This window comes from Protopterus annectens, chromosome 1.part0, assembly GCF_019279795.1.
Source record: "Protopterus annectens isolate FY-2018-M chromosome 1.part0, PAN1.0, whole genome shotgun sequence".
Classification (NCBI taxonomy): domain Eukaryota; kingdom Metazoa; phylum Chordata; order Ceratodontiformes; family Protopteridae; genus Protopterus; species Protopterus annectens.
In genome coordinates this window covers 827,129,645-827,153,651 of record NC_056725.1, presented here as the reverse complement: position 1 = coordinate 827,153,651, position 24,007 = coordinate 827,129,645, and the positions used below count along the sequence as shown (strand labels likewise).

General features: G+C 39.2%; 1 protein-coding gene across 1 annotated transcript in view; it reads right to left on the bottom strand.

Annotated features, from left to right (window-relative positions):
- Positions 1-23,623, bottom strand: part of LOC122801569 (protein kinase C epsilon type-like) — a 109,312-nt gene extending 85,689 nt beyond the window's left edge. Inside the window, exons 1-3 of the mRNA XM_044071014.1 lie at positions 23,461-23,623; positions 6,644-6,741; positions 4,372-4,627 (exon numbers count right to left, since the gene is read on the bottom strand). Of these exons, the coding sequence (XP_043926949.1) occupies positions 4,372-4,627; positions 6,644-6,741; positions 23,461-23,623 (517 nt within the window). The remainder of the gene's footprint in view (positions 1-4,371; positions 4,628-6,643; positions 6,742-23,460) is intronic.
- Positions 23,624-24,007: the final 384 nt, after the last annotated feature.

Below are 24,007 nucleotides of genomic sequence, written 5' to 3'. Positions count from 1 at the left end.
ATCCAGAAGGTATTTATACTTCTGGCTGGGAGCAAGTCACTACCAGTTCAGAGCTCTGCCCTTTGACCTCACCACAACCCCCAGGGTGTTTACCAAATGTATGGCAGTAGTAGCAGCTGACTGCAGGGATTCTGGGTGTTTCCATATCTAGATAACTGATTCATTACCACCCCAATCAGGCATCTGTTAATATGGGCAAGAAATCAGGTACTCCAGATTTGCTCTCATTTGGGGATAACCATAAATTATGACAAGTCTCACCTACAACCAACTCAAAATCTGGAAGTCATAGGAGCAGTTTTCAACACAAAGTCAGTGATAGCTTCTCTTCATCTTACAAGTGTGCAGACTATGAGATTACAGGTCAGAAAAATAATTTGCAGTACCAAGATTTCAGCCCGCTTGATCCTTCAAGCTCTAGAATTAGTGTCAGCAGTGATAACCTTAGTACCTCTAGCCAGGTTTCATGTGAGAATCCATCAATGGATGGCAATGCAGTGGTCAGTTCTTTACCATCACATGTCAGCACAAATAAAAATCACTCAGGCATGCAAGAGAGATCTCAGGTGGGGGATTCAATCAGATCAGGTTCTACAAGGCCATCCATTCATTCTCCTTTAGCCCAAGGCCACAATGACCATGGACACTTCCCAGTTGGGGTGGGGGGGGGGCACTTTCTGGGGAAAATAGTTCAAGGCACTTGGTCCCCTGAACAGAGATAAGTGTTTGTAGTGTTGCAGGTCCTCCAGAATGCTTACCCTTCATGGACAATTGCTATTCAAGCAGACAATATGTCAGTAGTTTGGTATATCAACAAACAATAAGGGACCAAATCATACTCCTTGTGTCGAGAAGCACTTAGAGTGTGGCAATGGGCAACCTCATCCAACTGCTTTATCATAGCAACACACACTCTAGGGAGGTCCAATGTGATAGCAGACAACTTGAGCAGGTCCATTCTTCTACTTTGTGATTGGTCTCTCAACACGAAAGTGACAGAAATTATCTTTCATCAATAGGGCCAGTCTTGCTGTGATATTTTTGCTTCTTTCCTAAACAACAAATGCAGCAGCTACTTTGTCCTAATCACAGAGGGATGCTAGAGGGATGTTGTACTTCACAACTGGCCTCCCAGTCTGCTTTATGCCCACCCACCATTTCCATTAATTCCAAAATTTCTGCAGAAAGCTGCCAAGTTGAAGAGCAAAGTCATCCTCATTGCACCTTACTGGCCTGACAGATTTGGTTCCCCTTCATATGGCCTCATCTACTTTACCAAACTTGGATTCTGGATCCGATTTCAGACCTCCTGTCACACCTGACAGACATGATTCACCCAGACATCTCAAACCTCAGGCTTACAGCTTGGCTTCTGCAATTCTGTTAATAGTCAGACAACCAGTGCTGTCTTCCCCTGTCCTCCATATCCTTTTATCTTCCCATAAACCTTCAACATGAAAACTCTACACAAGTAAATGGAAATGATTTGTTTACTAGGCACAACAAAATCATATTGATCCTTTTTCAGCTCTGATACATAACATACTTTAATTGTTAGTTCTACTCTTTAAAGATGGGGTGACCTCCTCTGCCATTAAGGTTCAATTAGCAACAATATCTAATATTCATACTGGATTTGAAGGTTCTTCTGTGGCCTCTTCTAAAATTTGCAAAGCATTCCTGAGAGGCACTCTCCTTTTGAGACCCCTGTTTAAAGACCCTACTCTACCATGGGATCTGAACTTGGCACTGCAAGCATTAATACATTCCCTCTTTGAACCAGCAGCTAAAAATGACCTTAAGTTTCTTACTTGGAAAACTGTCTTTCTAGTGGCCATTACCTCAGCTAGAAGAATTTCAGAACTTCAAGCCTTGTCTTAAAAACCTCCCTACTTGATTTTTCATAAGGATAGGGTTACATTATGAACCAGTGTGTCCTTTCCCAAAGTGTTATCAGAATCCAGTATCAATCAGTCCTTTAATCTGCCAGTGTTCTTTCCTAAATTTGCAAAGGTGAATATATGTTGCATTTATTGGATGTTAATAGACAATTATGTTTTTATCTAGATAGGACAAAAGAATTCAGAAAAACAGACCAATTGTTTGTTTCCTTTGCAGATTTGAATTTGGGTAAACCAGCCACAAAAGTAACTTTAGCCAAATGGCTGACTGTTCTATTTCTTTTAGCTATAACAAATTAGGTCTTACCTTAACTAAACCTGTAAGACCCCATTCAACTAGATCCATGGCAACATTTTCAGTATTTCTATCCAGGATTTCCATGAATGATATATGTGCAGCAGCAACTTGGGCAAGTCCTCATACCTTTATCTCTCATTACAAGTTAGATCTGGTCTTGAGGAGCAGAGCATCTTTTAGTTCAACTGTGCTCAGGAATATCCTTCCTTAGAGCCTACCTGAGGTTTTAGGTAGCTGGGGACTCTGTCCCAACAGTTGAGGATAAAATGAAAATTGACAACATCAGAAAAAGAAGTAAAAGTTGTGTACTCACCATAACATTCCATCTGTGTTGTCCATTTTCATTCTTCCTCATCTTTCTGCCCACCAACCCACATCCTTTGTTTCTACAAACTTCTGCAAGAGTGAGATATTATAAGAGCACCACTGTCCTTTTGATTGAGCTCCAGATATAGTTTCCTCTGTAGGATACATACATTTTTAAGTATCTTTTTATATATACATGTTGATGGATACCATTTCTGGTAAAATCAGCAAACAAGATCTGAGGTATGTTAGGGGTTGATGCATTATAGGTAAGGGAGAATCTCAAGAGCTTTTTTTGGTTACCACAAGCTTTAGTAACAGCAATCAACAGTTGAGGAAGAATGAAAATGGACAGTGCAGATGGAATGTTATGGTGAGTACATAACTTCTTTTTATTTCTTATTTATTTATTTATTTACACTTTTTTGACTGGGTTAGTCCCACTAGACCAATGACCTGTTTTCAGGAGATATGCAAAGTGGTATCCATACTGACTAGAAGAAAGTTGGCCAGGGCACCAGACAGTTCCTCAACTATTTTTGATAAGTACCATGAGATTTTTTACATCCACCTGAGTTACTGCCAACTTAAGCAGGTGGAGCCTAGGTTTGATGTTTCATCCTAAGGATGGAGGTATGAGAACTGTGCTACTAAAAGAACTTTTAACAGATTATCTATAAAGGAGTTATTTTTAGAGACTGGACACAATAGTACATTGTTGTTTTACCACTGGAATTAAATCTGAGGGCTTGTCAGTTAGCATACTATCCAAATTGGGAAAATCACTGTATTTCTAATCATGTCTGATACAGTTGCCTAGTTGGTTAATTTATTCAACTGATCTGGCACAGAAACAGAAAAGGGCACATTGCACACACACATACACACACACGCACACATGCACGCAAGCACGCACACACACACACACACACACACACACACACACACACACACACACACACACACACACACTAAGCTTTGCTTTTTGCAGATGCTGCTACTTAATTAGATTAAAGTTTTATGGTAGTAATAGCTAATATATATTTGTTAAGGAATTGGGGGAAAAGGTTTCACAGGCTAGACAAATGTGAATATAACCAGTATGAATCCATCATTTCTGACATAAATAGGCACTAAGGGTAGGGCATACATTTGCAAAGTTGATATAAAGAGCAGCAGGCAAGTAAGGTGTTGCAAAGTGAAAGGGGTCCTTTGAAGGTTGGAGAAACAGCTGACTATTCAAAGGAAAAGTGTGAAGTGATAGGTAATGTTCTACCAGAAAAAAACATAAGAGAGATAACCTCCCTAGAGGCCATCAATAAATCTGCACAATATATCAGGGACATGGACAAGTCAAAGGAATGCTGGGACATGTAAAGAGTAAAACCCTGATCAGAAAGCGGAACATACTTCTTTCTTAATGCAGAGCACTAAAAATAACGGAACAAGGCTCTTTAGCATCGTCTCAAAATAAACTCTTAGGCTATTACTGCATAAGGGCAGCAAGTATGACACATGACAATGGAGGCTAACAAGCAAGGAGAAGCTTTTAGACTTGACTGTCTGCATGCAGAACAAAAGAATGAAGAATAAAACAATACTGTCAACTTGATTTAGCTACAACAGTACATTTATCCCAAAAAATAATGCAGTAAACAGACTTCAAAAGGGATCAGCTGGATTTAAGACTTGACAACTCCAAACACTCTTCTGAGTTACATGGAGAATAAAGTAAAATGAGCTTTGAAGTCTGGCTGAGGAAACAGATTAAACCTAGGAAAATAATAAAATCAGCTCTTCATTTATATATGCATCTACTGAGTAAAACAGGATCACTTACTTAAATATCAGGATTCATTTTCCTACCTTGATCACAAGGAGACTTTGTCTCTAATTCTGGCCAGTGATAAAACACAGATGGATCATCTTCAGATCCTGAGAAGGCATAATCAGAATGTGATGCGTCCTCTTCAGACACTGTTGAATCATTATCATCTGACACTAACGGATAATCTTCAGATACCAATCGGGTTTCTTCAGTTGGTGATCGGTCATCTTTAGATACTGTTTGGATATATTTAGATGGGGATGATCCAGCACTTTCAGCAACTCCATCCAACTTCTATCAGTTTCCACAAGACAAAAACTAAAATTAAAATACAGCCAAAAGTACATAAAAATGACAAAAGGAAAAAAAGACAACAGGAGTTCAAACTGATATCCATTGCTGACTGTTCTACAGTAACAGAATTGCAATGGTTCTCTGAAGGATACATATCTGTATGTGGTATTATATGTCACTGTTTAATATTTGTATGTCACTGTTTAAGAGATTAACAGACCAGTGATATTTAAAGAGCAGTTGAAACAGCTTAGGTAACTTCACTAAAAATGATAATATTTTAATATGCCTGAACTTGCATTAAAATTTAACAAATGTTAACATAACCCCACTATTATACCACAAAACAATTTTGAAACTCCCTAGAATATTTAAAAAAGACTAAAAAATCTAACTCAGAAAAAAAGAAGCAAACCATGCATAAACTACTCTCTAAACAAACTTACTTAAACATTATTCACAAAATATGAATATTCCAGACTAAGAAATACGTATCAACATAGGCAAAACTGAATATACTAGGGTATGGGTTGTATGATAAATAAAATGTCCGTACTGCAGAATTAGATAACTCATTTTGGGACTCATGAAACTTATTACCGGAAACCTGCAGTGCAGTTATTTCATATATATAGACACACACAGACACGCACATGCACACACGCATGCACACATACAAGCACACACACACACACACACACACACACACACACACACACACACACACACACACACACACACACACACACATGCACATATGCACGCATGCACGCACACACACACACACACACACACACACACACAGATATATATACATACACCTCTGTGTCCATTGTAAAATTGCACATGCATACTACGATTTACAGAAGGGTCTGGTGCTTGCATTAGTCATGCATTTTTGTCTCCTCATCCCTCTGTCACTGGCTATTTCTCAGCACCAGAGTCAGTGTCGTACATTCCACAATCTCTCATCAAGACTGAATAGTTCATAGCTTCAACTGGATAAAACAAACAAGTCAGAATTTCAGCCTGATTAAGAAAAAAGAGAAAACAAAAAACATTTTTTTGCAGGGGGCACATGTTCACACAGCTTACATAAAAAATAAAGGTCAGAAAAACCTTTTAAGTCATTACTAGCACACAAACAGAACTCACACCAGCAGTGATCTCTATGGAAAACAGCTACAGATGAAATGCAAAACAGGAAGTGCATTGTACAACATCAAATCTCATGCAGTTAGTACTCAATCAAGGGTAGAAAACCAGTCACAGTGCTTTTGTGAACAGAAATACAGAAGACCAATGCTTAACCTGCTTTGTAGAATTACCTGCAAACCACGTTAATGTTGGTGAGAATTAGTGGGGAAGGAGATCTTACAGGAGTACTGGTCAACAGAAAGCGTCAAGATTTCCTCATCTATACTATGTGGCAGAATGCCACCCTAGGGTTATTTTTTCTGTATTCTGTTTCACTCTTTGTCTGCACTTTTACCGTTCATCACTATTCTAACTTCCCTTTCTTTTCCTTTATTTTATTTTTCCATCTATCTTTCCCATTGGCAATGTGTGTCCCTTTTTCCACATTCATCTGATAGCTTGCTCAGTAGACTGTCCTGCTACTCCCTGATCATAGGTCATAGAGTTTGACTGTGAAGTTATTCGACTTCTGTATCCAAGAGAGGCATGGCTATGTTTTGCAATTTTGAATTACAAAATACATCAAGTTGTTTTCTTTGTTAATTAACTAGGTGAGTCACTGGCAAAACTATCTGTTGTTTGTTTAACTGTCTTGATCACTGACACAGTATGTTTATGGACACATGGGGAATCAAACCTAGAACAACAGGAAGAAATTGAACAGCAGCTGATATCCTTAACTCTACAGTACACTTCCATGTGAGAGTTATAGAGGAGTTTCCTTCTTGATTATTATCAGAAGGACAATAATGAGTTATAACAGTTTGTGAAGTACAGAATAAAACTTGTACAGCTAGGGAATATTACAATGGTACTCACACTGATTTTACTGTAGCAGTTAAAGAAGAAACCCTCAAATGATTTTGGTGTCTTCAAGTTGCAAAAATTATTTTCATGTTCTTCCAGTTGAGGCACTTCTGTGGGACAAAACATTAAGATGATATATTCCATAAAGTAAATCAGAAGATATTTTGCCAGTAACAAATTACTAACAGTAAACTCACAACCACTCCTCTTGGAACCCGTCTTTCTTATTGATACAGATCTTAGATGTAAGTTACTCCTTTCTTCTTCTGAAAATGTGGTCATGCTATTAAAGTAGAGCCTCTGTACCAATACGTGTCATACTGCAGTCATGGTACGGCAGTGTTACACATTTCACTTTTGTGTTATACATAATGCTTAAATCACAGTGTTGTAACATCAGGGTTTGTTTGTCCTACTAAATGGCTAACAAGTGGCTGTGATAATCTTTGTGAATCCAGTTCTAAAGTCACTCATGTTGAGAAACTCTTACCTTGAGTTCTGGGAAAGCCATCTACAGAAGCCTGTCTTCTTTTATAATAGCGATATATACTGGATTCAGGGTCTGGGACACTATAGACATCATATCTAGCCATTGTTTCACGTATGCAAGGTAAACAGCAATTTTGTAGTTCTAGCCTGACACAAAATAGACTATAATAGCCCAGTAGTAAAGTTGTTCAGCTTAAGATATGACTTTCAAAAGAACTAGTTGCCCACTCATAGCCAGCCTTAGGCATAGGCCAACTAGGCGGCCGCCTAGGGCGCCGCTCTAACAGGGGTGCTTTTTTTGCATTTATTTGCTATAAATAGACCAGGATGGGGGCACCGAGTGGTGTGGTGAGGGGCGCCGTGTAACCCTTTTGCCTAGGGCACCAGTTGACCTAAGGCCACTCCTGTGCCCACTATCAACTTTTCCAAAGAGCACTGACACATGAAACATACACTGAACATGGGTTTTAAGCTCTGCATCTCTGCGACAGGTGAAGTAAGCATGTGTTTAAAGGAAAGTTGCAGGCTCTACCTTGTAAGCTTTTTCCTACAACAGCAAACACAAAGGAAATAAAGCCATCATTCTGGCATTTAAGTCATGATGAATTACAAGCCATTTCATCAAGATAAGGTGGCTAATCTTTTTTTTTAATCATCTTTATTGATTTATCACTTATGACATAAGCAATAATACACTGATACAAATGAAAAAACATTTTGAGTTATTCTCAGTTGCAGACATTATACATCACATATCATCATGTATACAGTCATTGTCAATTGAACATTACATAAATCATTCAATTCCTGGTTTCCTTTAAGCCTCATTCCTCCTCCAAAACATTATTCTGCATGTATTGCTCCCACAATTTTAATTTTTTCCCTCTGTAACTTGCTCCTACCCTTTTCTAAAGATCCTACTTCCAGTTCTGTTACTGCTGTTACTGTATTCACTACTTCTACTATGGATGATTTAGACTTTGATCTCCATTTTCTAGTAATTGCTTTTTCGGCAGCCACCAGAAATAAACTTAGAAACGCCTTACTAAGTCTAGGCATTTCCAATTCTGTATTTTAGCTAAAAAATCACTTCCTCATTACAGCAATTTGCTTACGCAGTATTTCTGACAGAGTAGTCTGCAGAGAATTTTTAAAATCTGCCAACTCATTACACTCCCAAAAAATATGTTCCCAACTACCACTTTCTTCCCCATCACACCTCCAACATTTGCAGTCTACCTGAAGGAAAATTCTCTGGAGTCTGCTTGGGTATAAAAATACATATGCAAACACTTCTAAGCGAAACTCCTAAATCTTCTACATTTTGTTACATATTTGGGAGGCATACATATGTCCTCCCACTGTTTATTTGTGAATTGCTTATCCAGACTCTCCTCCCAGCCTTTTCGAACCTCCTCTGATTGATTCCTATAGTTATCGTGCAACATTTTATATGCCCTACTAATTATCCCTTTTTAACAGCAGTGGCCAGTCTGAGACCTTCTAAAGTGTAATTATTGAGAAGTTTGCCACTAACAAACAATACCACAGCCACGGCTGTACTGCCCTTAAGGCTTTGAACTGGCTCGAACTGCACGTGGATTACATCACCACACACAGCATTATTCACAAAGCCGATGGCTGCCCTGCTTTTACTCCTGTGCCTTATTCCTATCACCCTAATAGGCTAATGAACATCATCTCAGCATGTTGTCTACTCATACTTTGTTGTTAAAAAATGGAATTCTCTCTGTAAATTACATCTGCCTCTTACCTATTCAACTTTATCAGCTACTAAAAGACTACCTAAATAAAACATGGCTCTGCTCCTGCACTATCCCAGGCTGAACTAGTCCCTTCCTCCTGCCACCCCAGCATACTTTGACTATACTCAGAGAGAAGGAAGTAGTAAAATCTGTTTCTTAGACAAACATCAAAAATATTTTTGCCTATAGTATCTGGTTCTCTCTGTTCCAAACAGTATACCTAAGTGTGTTTAATGTCATCTCTGTGAACTGCAACTTGGGAATACTTTCTCTTTTGACAATGTCCATTTTCATCTTGTTGTAGCTGTCCAGATATTTGCACTAAGTATGTGCAGGTTCACACTGTGTGAAATGTAGCTGAGTTTTTACTTAGTTAATATGTCATTCTTGTGTATTAGGCTTTGTAATAACTTTACTTAACTGTAACCATATTATGTCAGTGTGGAGGTTTTCTTCACAGGCCCATGGTATATTATCACAGTCGGTCTTTCCCGGTAAATAAATGTCAAATAAAAATAATAAAAGTCAGTATTGACCAGGTGTAACAATTAAAATAACTAACTGTATGCATATACTTGTCCCACACTGAAAGGTAATGTACTACCTTTTGTGAGTAGAAGCCATGCATTTGTCCCCTTTCATGGTTAGGATGATGTAGGGATTCTAAACATGGTATTCAGCTTCAGTATTTCATTATGCAGGACCTAAAAGGAAAGAGCTATTGGTGTTAAATATGGCTTCAAAATGCCTTTGACTGTGATATTAGTAACACTGATGATGAATGGGGCTGCTCTGAATGTAGAGGTATAGTAACCACTAACAGTATGGTGACGTAGCCAGGACTAGCTCCCAGTATGATTACAGGAAGGATACTCAGTCAGTGCTTATCTTAGGTTCCAGGATCAGATGTGGAATCTGACATAGCTAACGCAGAAGTGAGGACTTTTATTAGAGATGAAGGGTATAGAATCATTTCCAGTCATACAGCCAGTTACAGTAATGCAGACAGACATTTGTTTAGAATCGGATTAGGAACTTGCCCACTATACTGCTTTTATCAATAGAAGGCAGATAAGACTAGGCACTTTGTATTAGAATTAAAAAGTCTAATTAGAGTCCATTCTGAATAGATCCATAGCCATGCCTAAACACATCTTTTGGTATACATTTGTAAAGTCTGCAAATGCAGTAGCCTGCAGAAAGGTGTGTGTTCTTTCTCGCAGGTAGAAGCTTTCTTTGCTGTTTCATTTCTGATTCTTAAGACGGTATTTCCCAAGGGGCTTAGATAACACTCATATGAACTGTACTTGTGAGGCTGACAGACCATGTGAAAAAGTGTGACAATTCCAGTGGTAAGATGAAAGCTTAGCTTCCAGGTTACTTTTCTGAATAGTAATGCACCTGGCACAAATTCAAATGTCTGGTAGACACCCTGTCAGACTGAGGGGTTAAGAAATGTAAACAACCCTAGGTTTACAAAGGAGAAGTACTGTAATAAGGAAACACTTAGGAGCTGCCTTTTTTCAGGTAGTCTGTGCAACCACCAACAGATTGTGCAGTACTGAAACAAGAAGTTTCTTGAACTTGTCAGTTGCTTGCACAAGCACATTAAAAAATATAATCAGCAATATGATATCAAGTTACTAGACTTTAAGAAATGTATTGTGCTGGAATCCATTTATTTAGTGTTAACTATCTCACTGTGAGTTACTTCTGTTATATTATTCAGGTATCTACAGATAGGGGGAATAGTGGTGGAGTAGTTAGCATTATTTAGCATTATGCCTCTGATTTGCCTGGTTTGTTTTCTCGCTGGGGTTTTCTGTGTGAAATGTGTATGTCCTCACTTGTTCCATGTGGGATTTTTGTCAATTGCTCTAGTTGGGTAACCACCAGAATGAGTACTAAAAGACAGAGACTGACTGGCCATTACAATGTACTTACATATAACAAATCCAATATGGCCATTTCCAGGAATGTTCCCTTTTCTCCAAGGTATGTCAATCTCGTAGTATATATATATATATATATATATATATATATATATATATATATATATATATAAGTTTGGGGGTGGGGACTTGCAGTTTGGGGGTGGGGTGGGGGCTTGCTCCCCACATTGTGGGTGCAGGGGGCTTACTCCCCTACAAAAAGAAATGTTTACATGAGAAGAGTGGTGTTCGGGATTCACTCTTCTCCTGGATTTCCAGTCTTTTTTTCAGTCTGTTGGCAATCGGCATTATGAGTCCTGATATTTCAGTAGGGATCCCTCTGGTTTTCTCCCCACTTCCCAAGCACATGATATTAGGTAAGCCAGTAATCCTCCATATTACCCACAGGTGTGTGTGTGTGTGTGTGTGTGTGTGTGTGTGTGTGTGTGTGTGTGTGTGTGTGTGTGTGTGTGTGTGTGTGTGTGTGTGTGTGTGTGCTTGCATTTGTGTATGTGTGTGAACCTGGATTAGTTCTTTGCCTTACATCTATGATCTTGAAATGGATAACACTGGCATTGGAGAATGAATGAATAAATGCAATACTGATTTTTCAGCAGATAAATGTCTGAGGCTAACGCAGTTTGCCCATTTACACCTGCTAGTTCACTTAGCTTCTTTAGACACTGGACCTTTATTTGCCATTCAGATATTGATCTGCTTTTATCCACTGCAGCATTAAAGCCCCCAGTTCTTGTAGTCTTGATCATATCATAACATTCACAGTATTCCACCTATCAACTATTCTTTTTGCAAAGAAATATTTTCAAATTTTTTCCTGTAATCTGCTTTCCTCTACCTTCATGTTATGTCTGTTCAGCAATATAGCATGATTTCTGTGGAAAAATGGATGCAACTGCATTTCTACTTGTTAGATGCTTCTCTATGTAGTCTGAGGTATTTATTTCTGAAATCTTGGTTTTTCTTCATTGCACTTGTAATAGAACCCTTTAATTATTTTTAATATTACATTTTTGAAAGTGTCTCTTCAAATCTATGGACTCTAGAATTACTTAGATTACTCCAGCTAGGTAGGTTTGACAGCTTTTTAGGACAGGCTAAGTAGGATATTTATTTATTGCTTGATTGGTTGATAAATTTACATCTGTTTACCACAGCATTCCAAATGGGTGAGCTACCTAGTGTCAGTGGAGGCCTGGAGAGAAAAGCTCCACTAATCATCATTATTTATAACAGAAAAAAATATACAAATGTGAACAACAACTGAAGGTACAGAAGCAACAGAACAGAAAAATATAGAAATGTGAACATGTCAAAGTTCAGAAGCACAGAACAGAAAACATACAAATGTGATCACCATTTCAAGGTCAGAAGCAGTGAACAGTATACAGAATGACTAAAGTTGTGTTTAATAGATAAAACAACACAGGAGTTGATTATTACAGTGCTTTCTTGTTTTAATATATATATATATATATATATATATATATATATATATATATATAGCTTGTAGCCAACGGCATGACGTTATAGTTGGGGTGGCCGGTGCTACACTGCAGTAACTGAAGAAAACAACGGAATTTGGGACTAGTACCCTCTATGTTCTATAGTGCAGTTTAGCCTTTTCTTCAACATTTTGATCCACGTATGTGATACATTCCCTCACCACTGGACTTCTGATGAATATTGCAGTTTTATGGCCATATTTTGTATATATAACTGTTCCAGCCACATGGGCAAGCAGTCATTTTTTGGAGTGTGGAATGGACCTGCTAATCACACTGCTACCAAACCTCTCTGACAAAAAAAGCCCCTGACTTTTCTCTACTTAAATTGTCATTTTCCAGTTGATTGGAAATGGTGAATCACAAACCAATCAGAAAATGAGAATTGTGGAGGAGTAAGGAGTGTGAGTCTATACTAATTATGCAAATACTTTTATCAAGATAACCTGCAAAGGCACAGCCAAAACAAATGTCTTGTGGGGCAAAGTAAAACCTGTCTTTAAAGTATTTTATGTCATTAGGTTCATATGTCTCATTTGCAAGTAATTTTCTCATCTGTAGATGCATTGGTACCAAATTTTAGCACATGCACTACCGTCCTCATTTTAAGATGAAGCCAACTTTGTCTCCCAGTCCCACATGTTTTTTCTCTCCAACCTAGTGTGTCAGTTGCCAACTTGGTTCCTAGCATGCCACTATCATGCACATATTCATGCTTTTTTATAGTGGAAAATAATCAAAAGTCCTTCTAAATGGTTGTGTCCTGATTAGCCACTTGGAAGGCATTACTGAAATGTACGCGTGTGTGTGTGTGTGTGTGTGTGTGTGTGTGTGTGTGTGTGTGTGTGTGTGTGTGTGTGTGTGTGTGTGTGCGTGTGTGTGTGTGTGTGTGTGTGTGTGTGTGTGTGTGTGTGTGTGTGTGTGTGTGTGCGTGTGCCTGTGCAAAGAAAGGATGGGATTGTAACTTTCTTCTTCAACAATACACATAAATGTGTGACCACAAATTTTTTATTGTTCTAATGTTAACACTTTCCTACTCGTGATCACAGTCCCCTACCCAAAGAAACACATTTTTCTGCCAACTGTGAGCTGCAAGCCTCTTTCCTATCCCCTCATCGACAACAAAGTGCACTATTGTCCATTTTCACACTGCATGTATTCAATGGTTTACACCATATCAGTGAATGCACTTGACCTTTTCTCAGCTTTCAGCTTGAACAGAATGCTTCCTTTGGACTGCTTCTTCTTTCTTCTGGATTCCCTGAAACCCTATTGCCAGTCAAACAAGGAAGAGCTTCCCAATTTTTCACACAGTCTCAGATTTCTATCCTTAACTACTTTCCATCTAACAGCTGCATTCCTTTGGACTGCTTCTTCTTTCTTCTGGATTCCCTGAAACCCTATTGCCAGTCAAACAAGGGAGAGCTTCCCAATTTTTCACACAGTCTCAGACTTCCATATGTAACTACTTTCCATCTAACAGCTGCATTCCTTTGGACTGCTTCTTCTTTCTTCTGGATTCCCTGAAACCCTATTGCCAGTTAAACAAGGAAGAGCTTCCCAGTTTTTCACACAGTGTAGGTGCTAACCTATTGTGTTTTTGCAGTTGCACTTTATTGCTATATGTTTCTTGACTGTAGTGGATTGCACACTCGCAGACCTGCCCCAAGGGTATCTCTATCCTCGTAATTTTTGTCAGCGATTCTATGTTCAAACATTGAATTAAATTGTCTGCCATTCCCCTTTTAAGCCATCAGATGGCAGCATAGTACAAGGCATTTAATGCATACTGCACAAACTCAAATAAAACCTAGCAAGGCAAGATAGAACCAACCTTCTCCGTACTTACTACCACAGCTTCCCAATTAACAGCTTCACTGATTGTCTTCATTTTGGAAATTAGCTCTATCCTGCTCCTTTCACCCTGCGTACTCACTCCGCTCCCCTACCCTGCCCCCTAATCCCACCCACCCCAGTACATCTACATTTGTACTTCCTCAGTCCACACCTCACAAACACCTACCCCAATCACATACACCCTATACCAAGCCCCTCCCACTTCCATACACACACCGCTTCTCACACACACATACAACAATGCCTACCTTCCACCCACAAATATTACTACTATCCTGCTATTATCCCTAACCTATATTACCAAATTTAACCTGCCCACCAATACACACCTACCTCAAACCACACATACCACCACCTTAAACCTCCCAAATAACTCCCACACATATTCACAGATCTCCCCAGAACTCTATACCTCCAGCCCATCCCATCTGTTCAAACACACTATACTCCTTACCCCACCCTCACCACACCCTACCCTAAGTGCTTTCTCAAAGAAAACCCTCCCCCAGCAAAAGCATACTTCAATATCCCCATTAAACCTCCTCAAGCAGCTCCTCCCCCATATCTCACTCTCACTCTCAGGCAACATCCACCCTAACCCATTTCTAAACCCCAGCATTACCCACCCAAACCCAACTTCCAAACCACACAAACCCAAGTCTATCTGCCTCAACACCCTAAATGCACAAAGCCTCCGTAATAAAATTCCCAACCTACACACCTGGCTCTCTCATAACCAGCCTGATATAACCGCAGTCTCTGAGACCTGGCTTAAACCCTCCATCAAAGACAATGAAATCCTCCCCCAGGCTACCATATCATACATAATGATAGACCTTAGAGAAAAGGAGTTGGTGTAGCTATTATCTACCCCTCCACTCTCACTTTTACTCCATTCACCAACCCCATCCCAACCTTTGGCAATGCTGAAATGATTGCAGGCTTTTTAAAACTCAACAACTACAAATCCATTTGCATCTGTTCCATCTACATCCCACCTGGAGACAATACCAGAACACTAGAATACATCATCTCTTGGTTTAGCTCCAACATCAAAGGTGATATGAATATTAACTGGGCCTCCTTTATCTCAGAAACCCCAACTCACTCAATCAACCTTTACAATTTCACCCAACTTATAAACCTCCCAACCAGGCCCAATAAAGATGGTACCTCCGGCACCATCATAGATTGGATATTAACAACCCACCCCAACCATACCACTAATACCGGTATAATACCAGACCCCCTAAGCGACCACTTACCAGCCTTCATATACCGCCTACCCTCTCACATAGAAAAACAACACCAATTCAAGCAATTCTGCAACCTAGTCTCCTTCAGCCTGAAATTTTCTCAGAATGCCTTACGATTACTGACTTGTCTCCCCTAAGAAGCCTTCCACTAGATAACGCTGTCTCATATTTTAACCATACTTTCCTTACTCTACTAGATAAACCAGCCCCTTTCCAGTCCAAATGCATCAGAACTAATCCATGCCCCTGGCTATCCCAGGAAACTAAACAGATAATAAATCAACGAGATAATAAGTGGAAATAGTACCAAAAAGAGAAAAAACCCAGCACTCTTCAAGAATTTAAACATCTACATAACCTATCCAAAAGATTAATAACAAAAGATTGCAAAACCTACTACTGCAATCCAATCATTCAACTAACCCAAATAAATTCTGAACCTCCATCTCCTCAAGACTCAACCCCGGTAATTAAGACAACCCTTGCTCTGATCCTAAGTCTTGAAACAGCCACAAAATTCAACACATTCTTTATAGATTGTGTAGCTAAATTATCCTCCACTTTCCCTAATCCCCCCACCAACACAACCCCCTCACCCTGCCCCCTAAACCCCCTCTCATCCTCCTCCTCCTCCTCCCCTCTTCTCCCTTAAACCTGTCTACACTAACACTATAAAAAGACTACTGCTAAAGCTAAAGTCATGCTTCAATGCCCCAGACAACCTTCCAGCAAATTTCCTTAAACTATCCACTGAATCAATAGCCTATCCCATATCTATTCTTATAAATAGATCTATACAAGAATCCTATGTACCAACCATCTGGCGACATACATTCGTAATCCCTCTCCACAAAGGTGGTAAGAACATGGACACTACCAACTTCAGGCCCATAGCTATACTTTCTCCTCTTTCTAAAATTCTAGAAAAAAACATCCACTCCCAACTCATGCCATACCTAACCCAGCACAACCTCATCTCTCCCACTCAACACGGCTTCCGCCCCGGCCATAGCCCCATGACAGCCCTCCTTTCCTTTCCTGAGACAGTCAACCTAGCATGTGACAGCAGCAAATATGTATCTTCACTATTTCTAGACCTCTCAAAGGCATTCAATACCATCTCCCACTCCCTACTCCTGTCCCAGCTCTCAAACTTGCACCTCTCTCCCTCAACCTTAGCCTGGTTCTCCAGCTACCTCTCCATGCGCCAACAGATATGGTTGTGCATGGCAATTTTGTTATGCCAACGACAGAATTGATTACAGTGCCCTGTATTAAGGAAACAATAGCTTGTGGTGGTTGCAGGGTCTGTACACATATAGTATCCAGTTTCCAGTACATCAACAATATCAAGTTTGAATCTAGGGGTGTGTTTTCATGCAGATGTAAGGGGGTTATATATGCAATGAGGTGTCCCTGTCAAATGTATTATATAGATGAAACAAAAAGAGAATTCCGTACAAGATGTATGGAACACCTAAGGGGCATAAAAAACTGCAAGGAAGAAAAAAATGGTTGCAACGCATTTTAAAATGTTTCATAATAGCAATATTGATTTCTTGGAATGTACTATTTTAGAACAAATTGATAGTATGAATATTAGTGAAGAATTGTTAAAACAGAAATTAATGTATAGAGAAACTGTTTACATTTTGAAATATGGTACAATGATTCCAAAAGGTCTGAATAATGATTTGAATTGGAAATGTCTGCTTTAAGAAATATTTTATGAGATAATTGATAAATTGGCAGTAATTAAGAAGGTGCTATATAAGGATGGCTATTTTGTATGTGTTTTATTCCATGAAGGTGTTTTTTACCAAGGTGCTAGAATAAAGGATTATATCAGTAGCTGTTTTCTGTGTTTGGAGTCCTACACATTGGTATCCTGTTGTATTCAGAAGGAGTGGAGAGGTGTTGTTGAGAATTTTGTGCAATGGAAAGAGTCAACCTCCCTTTTCTTACCTACACTAACAGGAGTTCCACAAGGATCAATACTGGGCCCACTCCTCTTTAACATATTCATCAACAACTTCCACCACTCCATCCCTGATGCCTCAGTTATCCAATACGCTGATGGCTCCACCATCATCTGCTCAGCCTCCTGCCCCTCCAAACTTCTACTCAAAACCCAAATAGCCTTCTCCAAAATAGAATCATGAATGCAATCAAATCACTTAGCCCTAAATGCTAAAAAAACAAAACTAATGATTTTCACTCCGACCAAAACCTCCCAATTCAACAGAGACCTATTTTCCATCAAAAGCCACAATAACACCCATCTAAAAATCGTTCCCAATACCAAGCTACTTGGCATTACCATTGATGAAAACCTAAAATTCAACTCCCACATCCTCTCCACAATCAAAAAATCCCACCAGAAAATTGGTCTCCTCTACAGACACAACTGCTACCTCACCGCCTCCTCCTGACAAACCCTTGCATTTACCCTCCTTCTCCCCTCTCTCTTGTATGGTGCTCCCCTATTCTTCAACCTACAACTTGGTCTTCATTCCAAGCTCAAAGCTTGTTACTACAAAATCTGCAAATTTGCAATCAATTCTAAGAACTCTTCCCATCACTGCCACTCTCTACACACCTTCAACTGGCTAGAACTCCCCAACCACCTAATATACCTACAACTTACAACAGCCCACAAACTCATCTTCAAACCAACAGAATGCCCTTCTCTTGTCAAATCTCTCATACCCTACACACCTAGCCTCCCCCTGAGATCCAAAGGCCAAAACCTCCTGCAAGTACACAAACCCTTATACCCACCTGGCCAACTATTACTATCCTACACCATAGCCAAACTGCGGAACTCTCTATCCCCCACTACGTAACATACTAAACCATAACAACTTCAAATCCATGCTTTTCTCCCATCTGTCATCCAAATGGGAATGTCCTTCACATGTTCCCACCTAAAACACCCCCACCACTAACTCCTCACCTATATCAACTTTTCTTTGTCAAAACTAACAAATTGTCATAGGTTTTTCTCTGTACATCCTTCTTAAAAATTCTTTGCATGCAAGCCTATGACTTATCTTACACATACTCTCAAACTGACATCCTCTTAATTGTAATGTAGTGTATATATATTATTGTAAAACTGTGATTTCTGTACAAATTGTGATATGTAACTCATCTTGTCTATTGTAATGTGGTGAATTTCTGTATTTTATAATGTTATGAACTTCTGTATTTTATACTATGTACTGGAGCTTTTCTCCTTGGGTCTCCACTGAAAAAGGGTCACAAGTCCAGCTGTACCAACCTTGTTAACAAACAATAAATAAATAAATAAATGTTGAAATTAAAAAAAAAAACAACAATGCATCCAGCTATACTAATATGGCAATAATACACAGTCTGCTATTAATTAAAGAGGTAAAGAGTGAAGCTTCACAGGGCACAGGGATCTACCTGAATGAACAGATTAGGAATGTGAAGTAGTAGCTTGCAATATCCTAGAGGGTTAGCTAACATCTTAACAATGAAAACAGCACTTTAATTTGTGTGTGAATGCATGCACAAGCAAACAGTATATCCAGCTACCACTAAAAACTGCCAGGAACAGCATGAAACAGTCAATATAAAACTGCTTCTTAAATCTCTGAATGCAAGCAACATACAAAAAAGATGATTTAATCTGAGCAAGAAAATGCTACCACGGCACAAACATATGCAGACGCAACTGCTCTTTTGTTTCATTTTTAAAATTTATTTTAGAAACTGTCAAGTGCCCAGCTTTCAGTTTGTAATTTACAAAAAATGAGTGAAAAAAGGCGACATATAAACAGATTTTACAATGTTAGAAATAAGGCCATTTTTGTACTGCTCGAATTAAACAGCTGCATTTGTTCAGAACGGGTTCCCTACAAGTTAGAGAAGGACAACTGTCCATTCAATGAATGACAAGAGTGTCTCTGGTTGACATGGTTCATTTGCCAAATGACAAATCAGTGAACTGAACTGCACGAATGGGAGGAGGAAGTGGAATAAGTAGGAGGATGGAGGAAGTCATTGGGGGGAGGGGGAGGAGCCAAGGAATGGGAAGAATTGCCAATAGAAAAAGGAAACTAAAGTGAAAAAAAAATATCTATAGCATGGCACTTAGACACCAGAGGAATTCATGAAGTAGTACAAACCACTGTAGGCATCCACTCCAGTTTCTACAAATCTCATCAGTATCTAAATGTCCAGCATAGCGCTCTACCTTCCAGTAACAGTGTCATGTTACTGCCTGGCTCTTCTTGAACAGAACCTACAAAATGGCATAGAAAAACATCCAGAAATTAGTGTAAGGGAATATGATCCATAAGAGTGAGTAAGCAAGTCGTGATAGGCCAAGGTTTGAGCCCCATATTTGCACTTTTGTTTTTAATGTGTACTGCTCAACTATGCTGCACAAGGAATTTTACTTATGCAAAATGTACAGGATCCAGGGTTTTGCATCCAGGAAGAAAGAGGTCATCATTTCTCTCTACTTTTCCCTCATTAGACCAATCATAGAGTATAATGCCCCATTTGGCATGTACCTCACTAGACACCTGAAACAACTGGAGATGCCACAAAAGTACCTCACGAAGAGGATCCTAGGCCTTAAACACATCTCCTACATGGACAGACTCAAAAAACTCCAGCTATTCTCTGTCTCATATAGTCTACTAAGAGGCGATCTCTGCTTGACTTACAAAGCCATGTCTGACACAGCTCTGTTAGAAATACTACCTCTAAAGAAATCCCAATCCCTCCACACCACACACTCCAGAGACCTCAACCCCATTACCACAATCAACAGAACATGCTGGAGGGACAGGTTCATAACCCAGAGACTGCCCATGCTCTGGAACAGACTTCCCATACATGTCAAGCAGAGCACCTCACTAGCCCTCTTCAAGAGAAATCTTGATGAGTGGATGGGAAATAGAAAGTTTACCCCGGGGATCACTCCAGTGGCCCTACTTGATAGAGGCACTGTGAACTAATGATGGGTAGCACAATGCCAGTGCACTTCTATGGGCTAGGCTTGTAAAAGTTCCAGGGCTTTTAGCCTAGTACACGCCTATGAACCTATGAACCTAGGATGAACGTGAGGATAGAATCAGTGACTTGTTGCTATACTATTGCATATCACCTGATATAATAATAGAGCAGCATGGTTTGCACCAAGATGCATTGTCCAAATAGCGCAAGGTAATGAGCAAGTAAATTTGCCCAGACATTGCATTTGACTGTTGAACATCGCTCTCAGCCTCTTACTTCCAACATCAGGGAGAAATACATACATAGGCATGGACAAGAAGGAATACTTTTTCAACCATTAGTGCTGCTGACTTGAAAGGTTGACAGAACAACGGAATCGGAATTAACATCCATGGCTTACAGTAAAAGAGGCCTATAACTCTACTTATCTGCAGTATTAACTGAATAAAAAATGTATCTGTTATTACCATTTTAAGTACAATCCGCTACCTTTTCACCTTAGAGTGACAGTTTTTGGATTTGTAAAGACTAGCATGGTAAAACTGTTAGTCAAACTCAGGGATGTCCTGAATATCAAGGATTGTTGAATGATAAAGCAGTCTCTATCATCAATATTGTTCAGCCATCCTACACATATCAACCACATGTGAAAACTGTGGTTCACCCCCACTCCTTTAGAAGAGAGAAGATTCATTACTACTTGAAGAATTGGTGAACTGGGTTCAAATACCATCCTCTCTTCATGGTCCTGCTTGAATGGAGGAGTAGTGAGCCTTGGTCTCCACATCTCTCATGAGTAAAAGGTGTATTTTAACAGAGCATGACACCATCTTCTAGCTTTCAGGGTCCTGCATGCCAGGGAAGTTATCATGTGAGGAATGTAGGCTTCAAGTAGTAGAGTTCGGCAGCTGGCTCGCTGTGGAAATGTATGTCGGTGAGCCATAGTGAAAGTGATTAGAACACTAGGCTAAGCCCAAGTCTTGCTATCACCAATGTACTGTTACTGTGCTCTTTTGTCTTCTATGTGCATGTGCTACCAGGTAAAGTGAACCTGTTCTCCTGTATGCATATGAACTCTTTTTGGTTTAAAATAAAGGCCATGATTTTTAAGTTGACCATAGTTTCATTTAAGCAGTCTCAAAGAAACTAAAAGTGTAAATTAGCACATCACATTTCATATATACATATATATTACTTATATATTAGGTAAGAGCAAGCAGTTTGTGATGCAGTGGTGATTATAACTACACCACTGGCTTTCACATATAAGGATGTGATTGCCTTTTTTTCTGTTTTATCCTGCAAAGGAGTCATGATACCACTTTTTGTATGAGTAACATATATTACTATACACCCCAGATATCTGTAAGATATAGTGTTCCTTTCCTATCTAATGCACACAGCATGAACATATCCTGAATGAATTACCAAGGGCAGTTTCTTACAGGAAATCCCAGCCACTATACTTCCCAACATACCTTAAACTTCGCCAATGCCTTCTTGATATACATTGCCACCTGTTACAAACCTTTTATGACATCAGTGAACAAAAAATTCTGCTCATCAAATCATATATGCAGCCATGCATTTTCGATGCCTATTTTACATGTGGCTTCAGTGGTGAGGAAGAAGAGGAGAAGGCTGGAATCAGTAGTAGAAGGATTAAAGCAGAAACAGTTCTGGATGGGGCACTGGGCCATCTCGGGGTGCACACACACTCACAAAAACACTGGATACACACACACACACACATACACACACACACACACACACACACACACACACACACACACACACACACACACACACACACACACACACACACACCAGATGAAGCATTGCCATTTCAACTATCAGCATATCTTAGGAATGTGGAATAAAATCTCTATGGACCAAAGATAACATGTAAAATCTGTACTGAAGGTCCCCCTCCTAGGAACTGAACTAGGTAAACCTAGCACTATGAGGCAGCAACATTATTGCTGATGACATAACATAAAATATTTATAAATTGGTACGCCAAGACTGGTACCAGTACCAATAGCATTCCAGTTGTCACTTCTCCCTTAGTGGAATAAAATTCAGTTACTATCATTGAGTTTTTTCCACACAGCCAATTACAGCTCCTGTCCTGTGTGCTACACATGATTCATTTCCACGTTCTTGGCCTTGTTTAGAAGTTAATGGCAATGTGTAAAGAACCTTGCTGACAACTGAGTAAGCAAGGCGTGCTTTCTTACTCCATCTCTTTAGCCAAAACAGAAGTGATGTGATGTCATTCTGACATATTCCCTATCAACATAGTTTACACGGAGTCTTCCAGCTGAGAAATAAATATTTCTGTGGCTTCTGTTGCCACTTCCATAACTTCCTTACTGTGGAACAGAGGTCAGCTGGTATTTAGTTGCCACTTTGCATTTATTTCCACATTTACTTGGGGGAACATTTTTTATCTTAGGTGTGTGCATCACCTCTAGTAAAAGATTAAGCATTATTGCCATATATTCATCTACTGCTAACAGTGATATTTCTTCTTTTAGGGTGACAGAATATACTCGACCAGGGCAGGTACCATGGATTTATTTATTTTCTAAAAAAGAAAATTTGTCTGTCATTTAGTGGTGCTTCCATTGATTGGACTTCATTGTTTCTTGTAGAATTTACTAGAAGTCAAATGAAATTCCTCTTCCTGGTAAATAGATTATCAAACTGGATCACTGCCACTGCCCACCCCTCAATAATTTGAAAACCCCAGTGTATATTTTTACTTTAAAATACCTCTTTAAATTGCTTCTCATTTTACAATCTGCCCGAATCATTATACTGAGTAAATGTGACACTATTTCAAAAATGTTTTCCTATTAATTTCATTTACTTTCATAATAATATAAATTTACATTAATCACCAGTTGCTATAGTGATTTGTTAAAATAATGCACAGAAAGCAAGCTGGATTACTTTTTTTGCAAGTAACTAGCAATGACTAATAATTACTTTTAAAAACTAGCTTACCCATCAGTGTAATTGATGGCTTCTTTTCAGCAGTTAGGGCATTTTTTTCTGCCTTTGCTTTATTTTTAATCGTAGACATGTACCACCACCACAGACCAGCAGCAGCAGCTGCAGCTGCTCCAGCAGTTATTGCAAGTTGCAGTTTTGGAGATGAGAGGGCCATTTCAGCTTAACCTGAATGACAGAGATACTAAAGTTAAAATTCATTAACTGGAATCAGCATTGCCTTTCATGATTACAACAATCACATTATAATTGGAGTAAGCGAGAACTTGTTTTACAAAATGTGCCTTTGCATACAATAACATTTGAAATTTGTGAATTAAGTTTATGAAGATTAAGAAACTCAGGAAGAATCAGACCATAGATGGCCAAAGTATTGACCCACTGCACAGTGCTGGTGTAGGGAATAATCAGGCTACCAAAGTGGTCAGCTGTTGAATTACATTGCTCATTAGGCAAGATGGTAGGAGCTGGTCACCTAGTCATCAGCTCCGAATATTTGTTCTCTCTTTTGCTTGCTGTTTGCTTACGTTATGTTTTATTA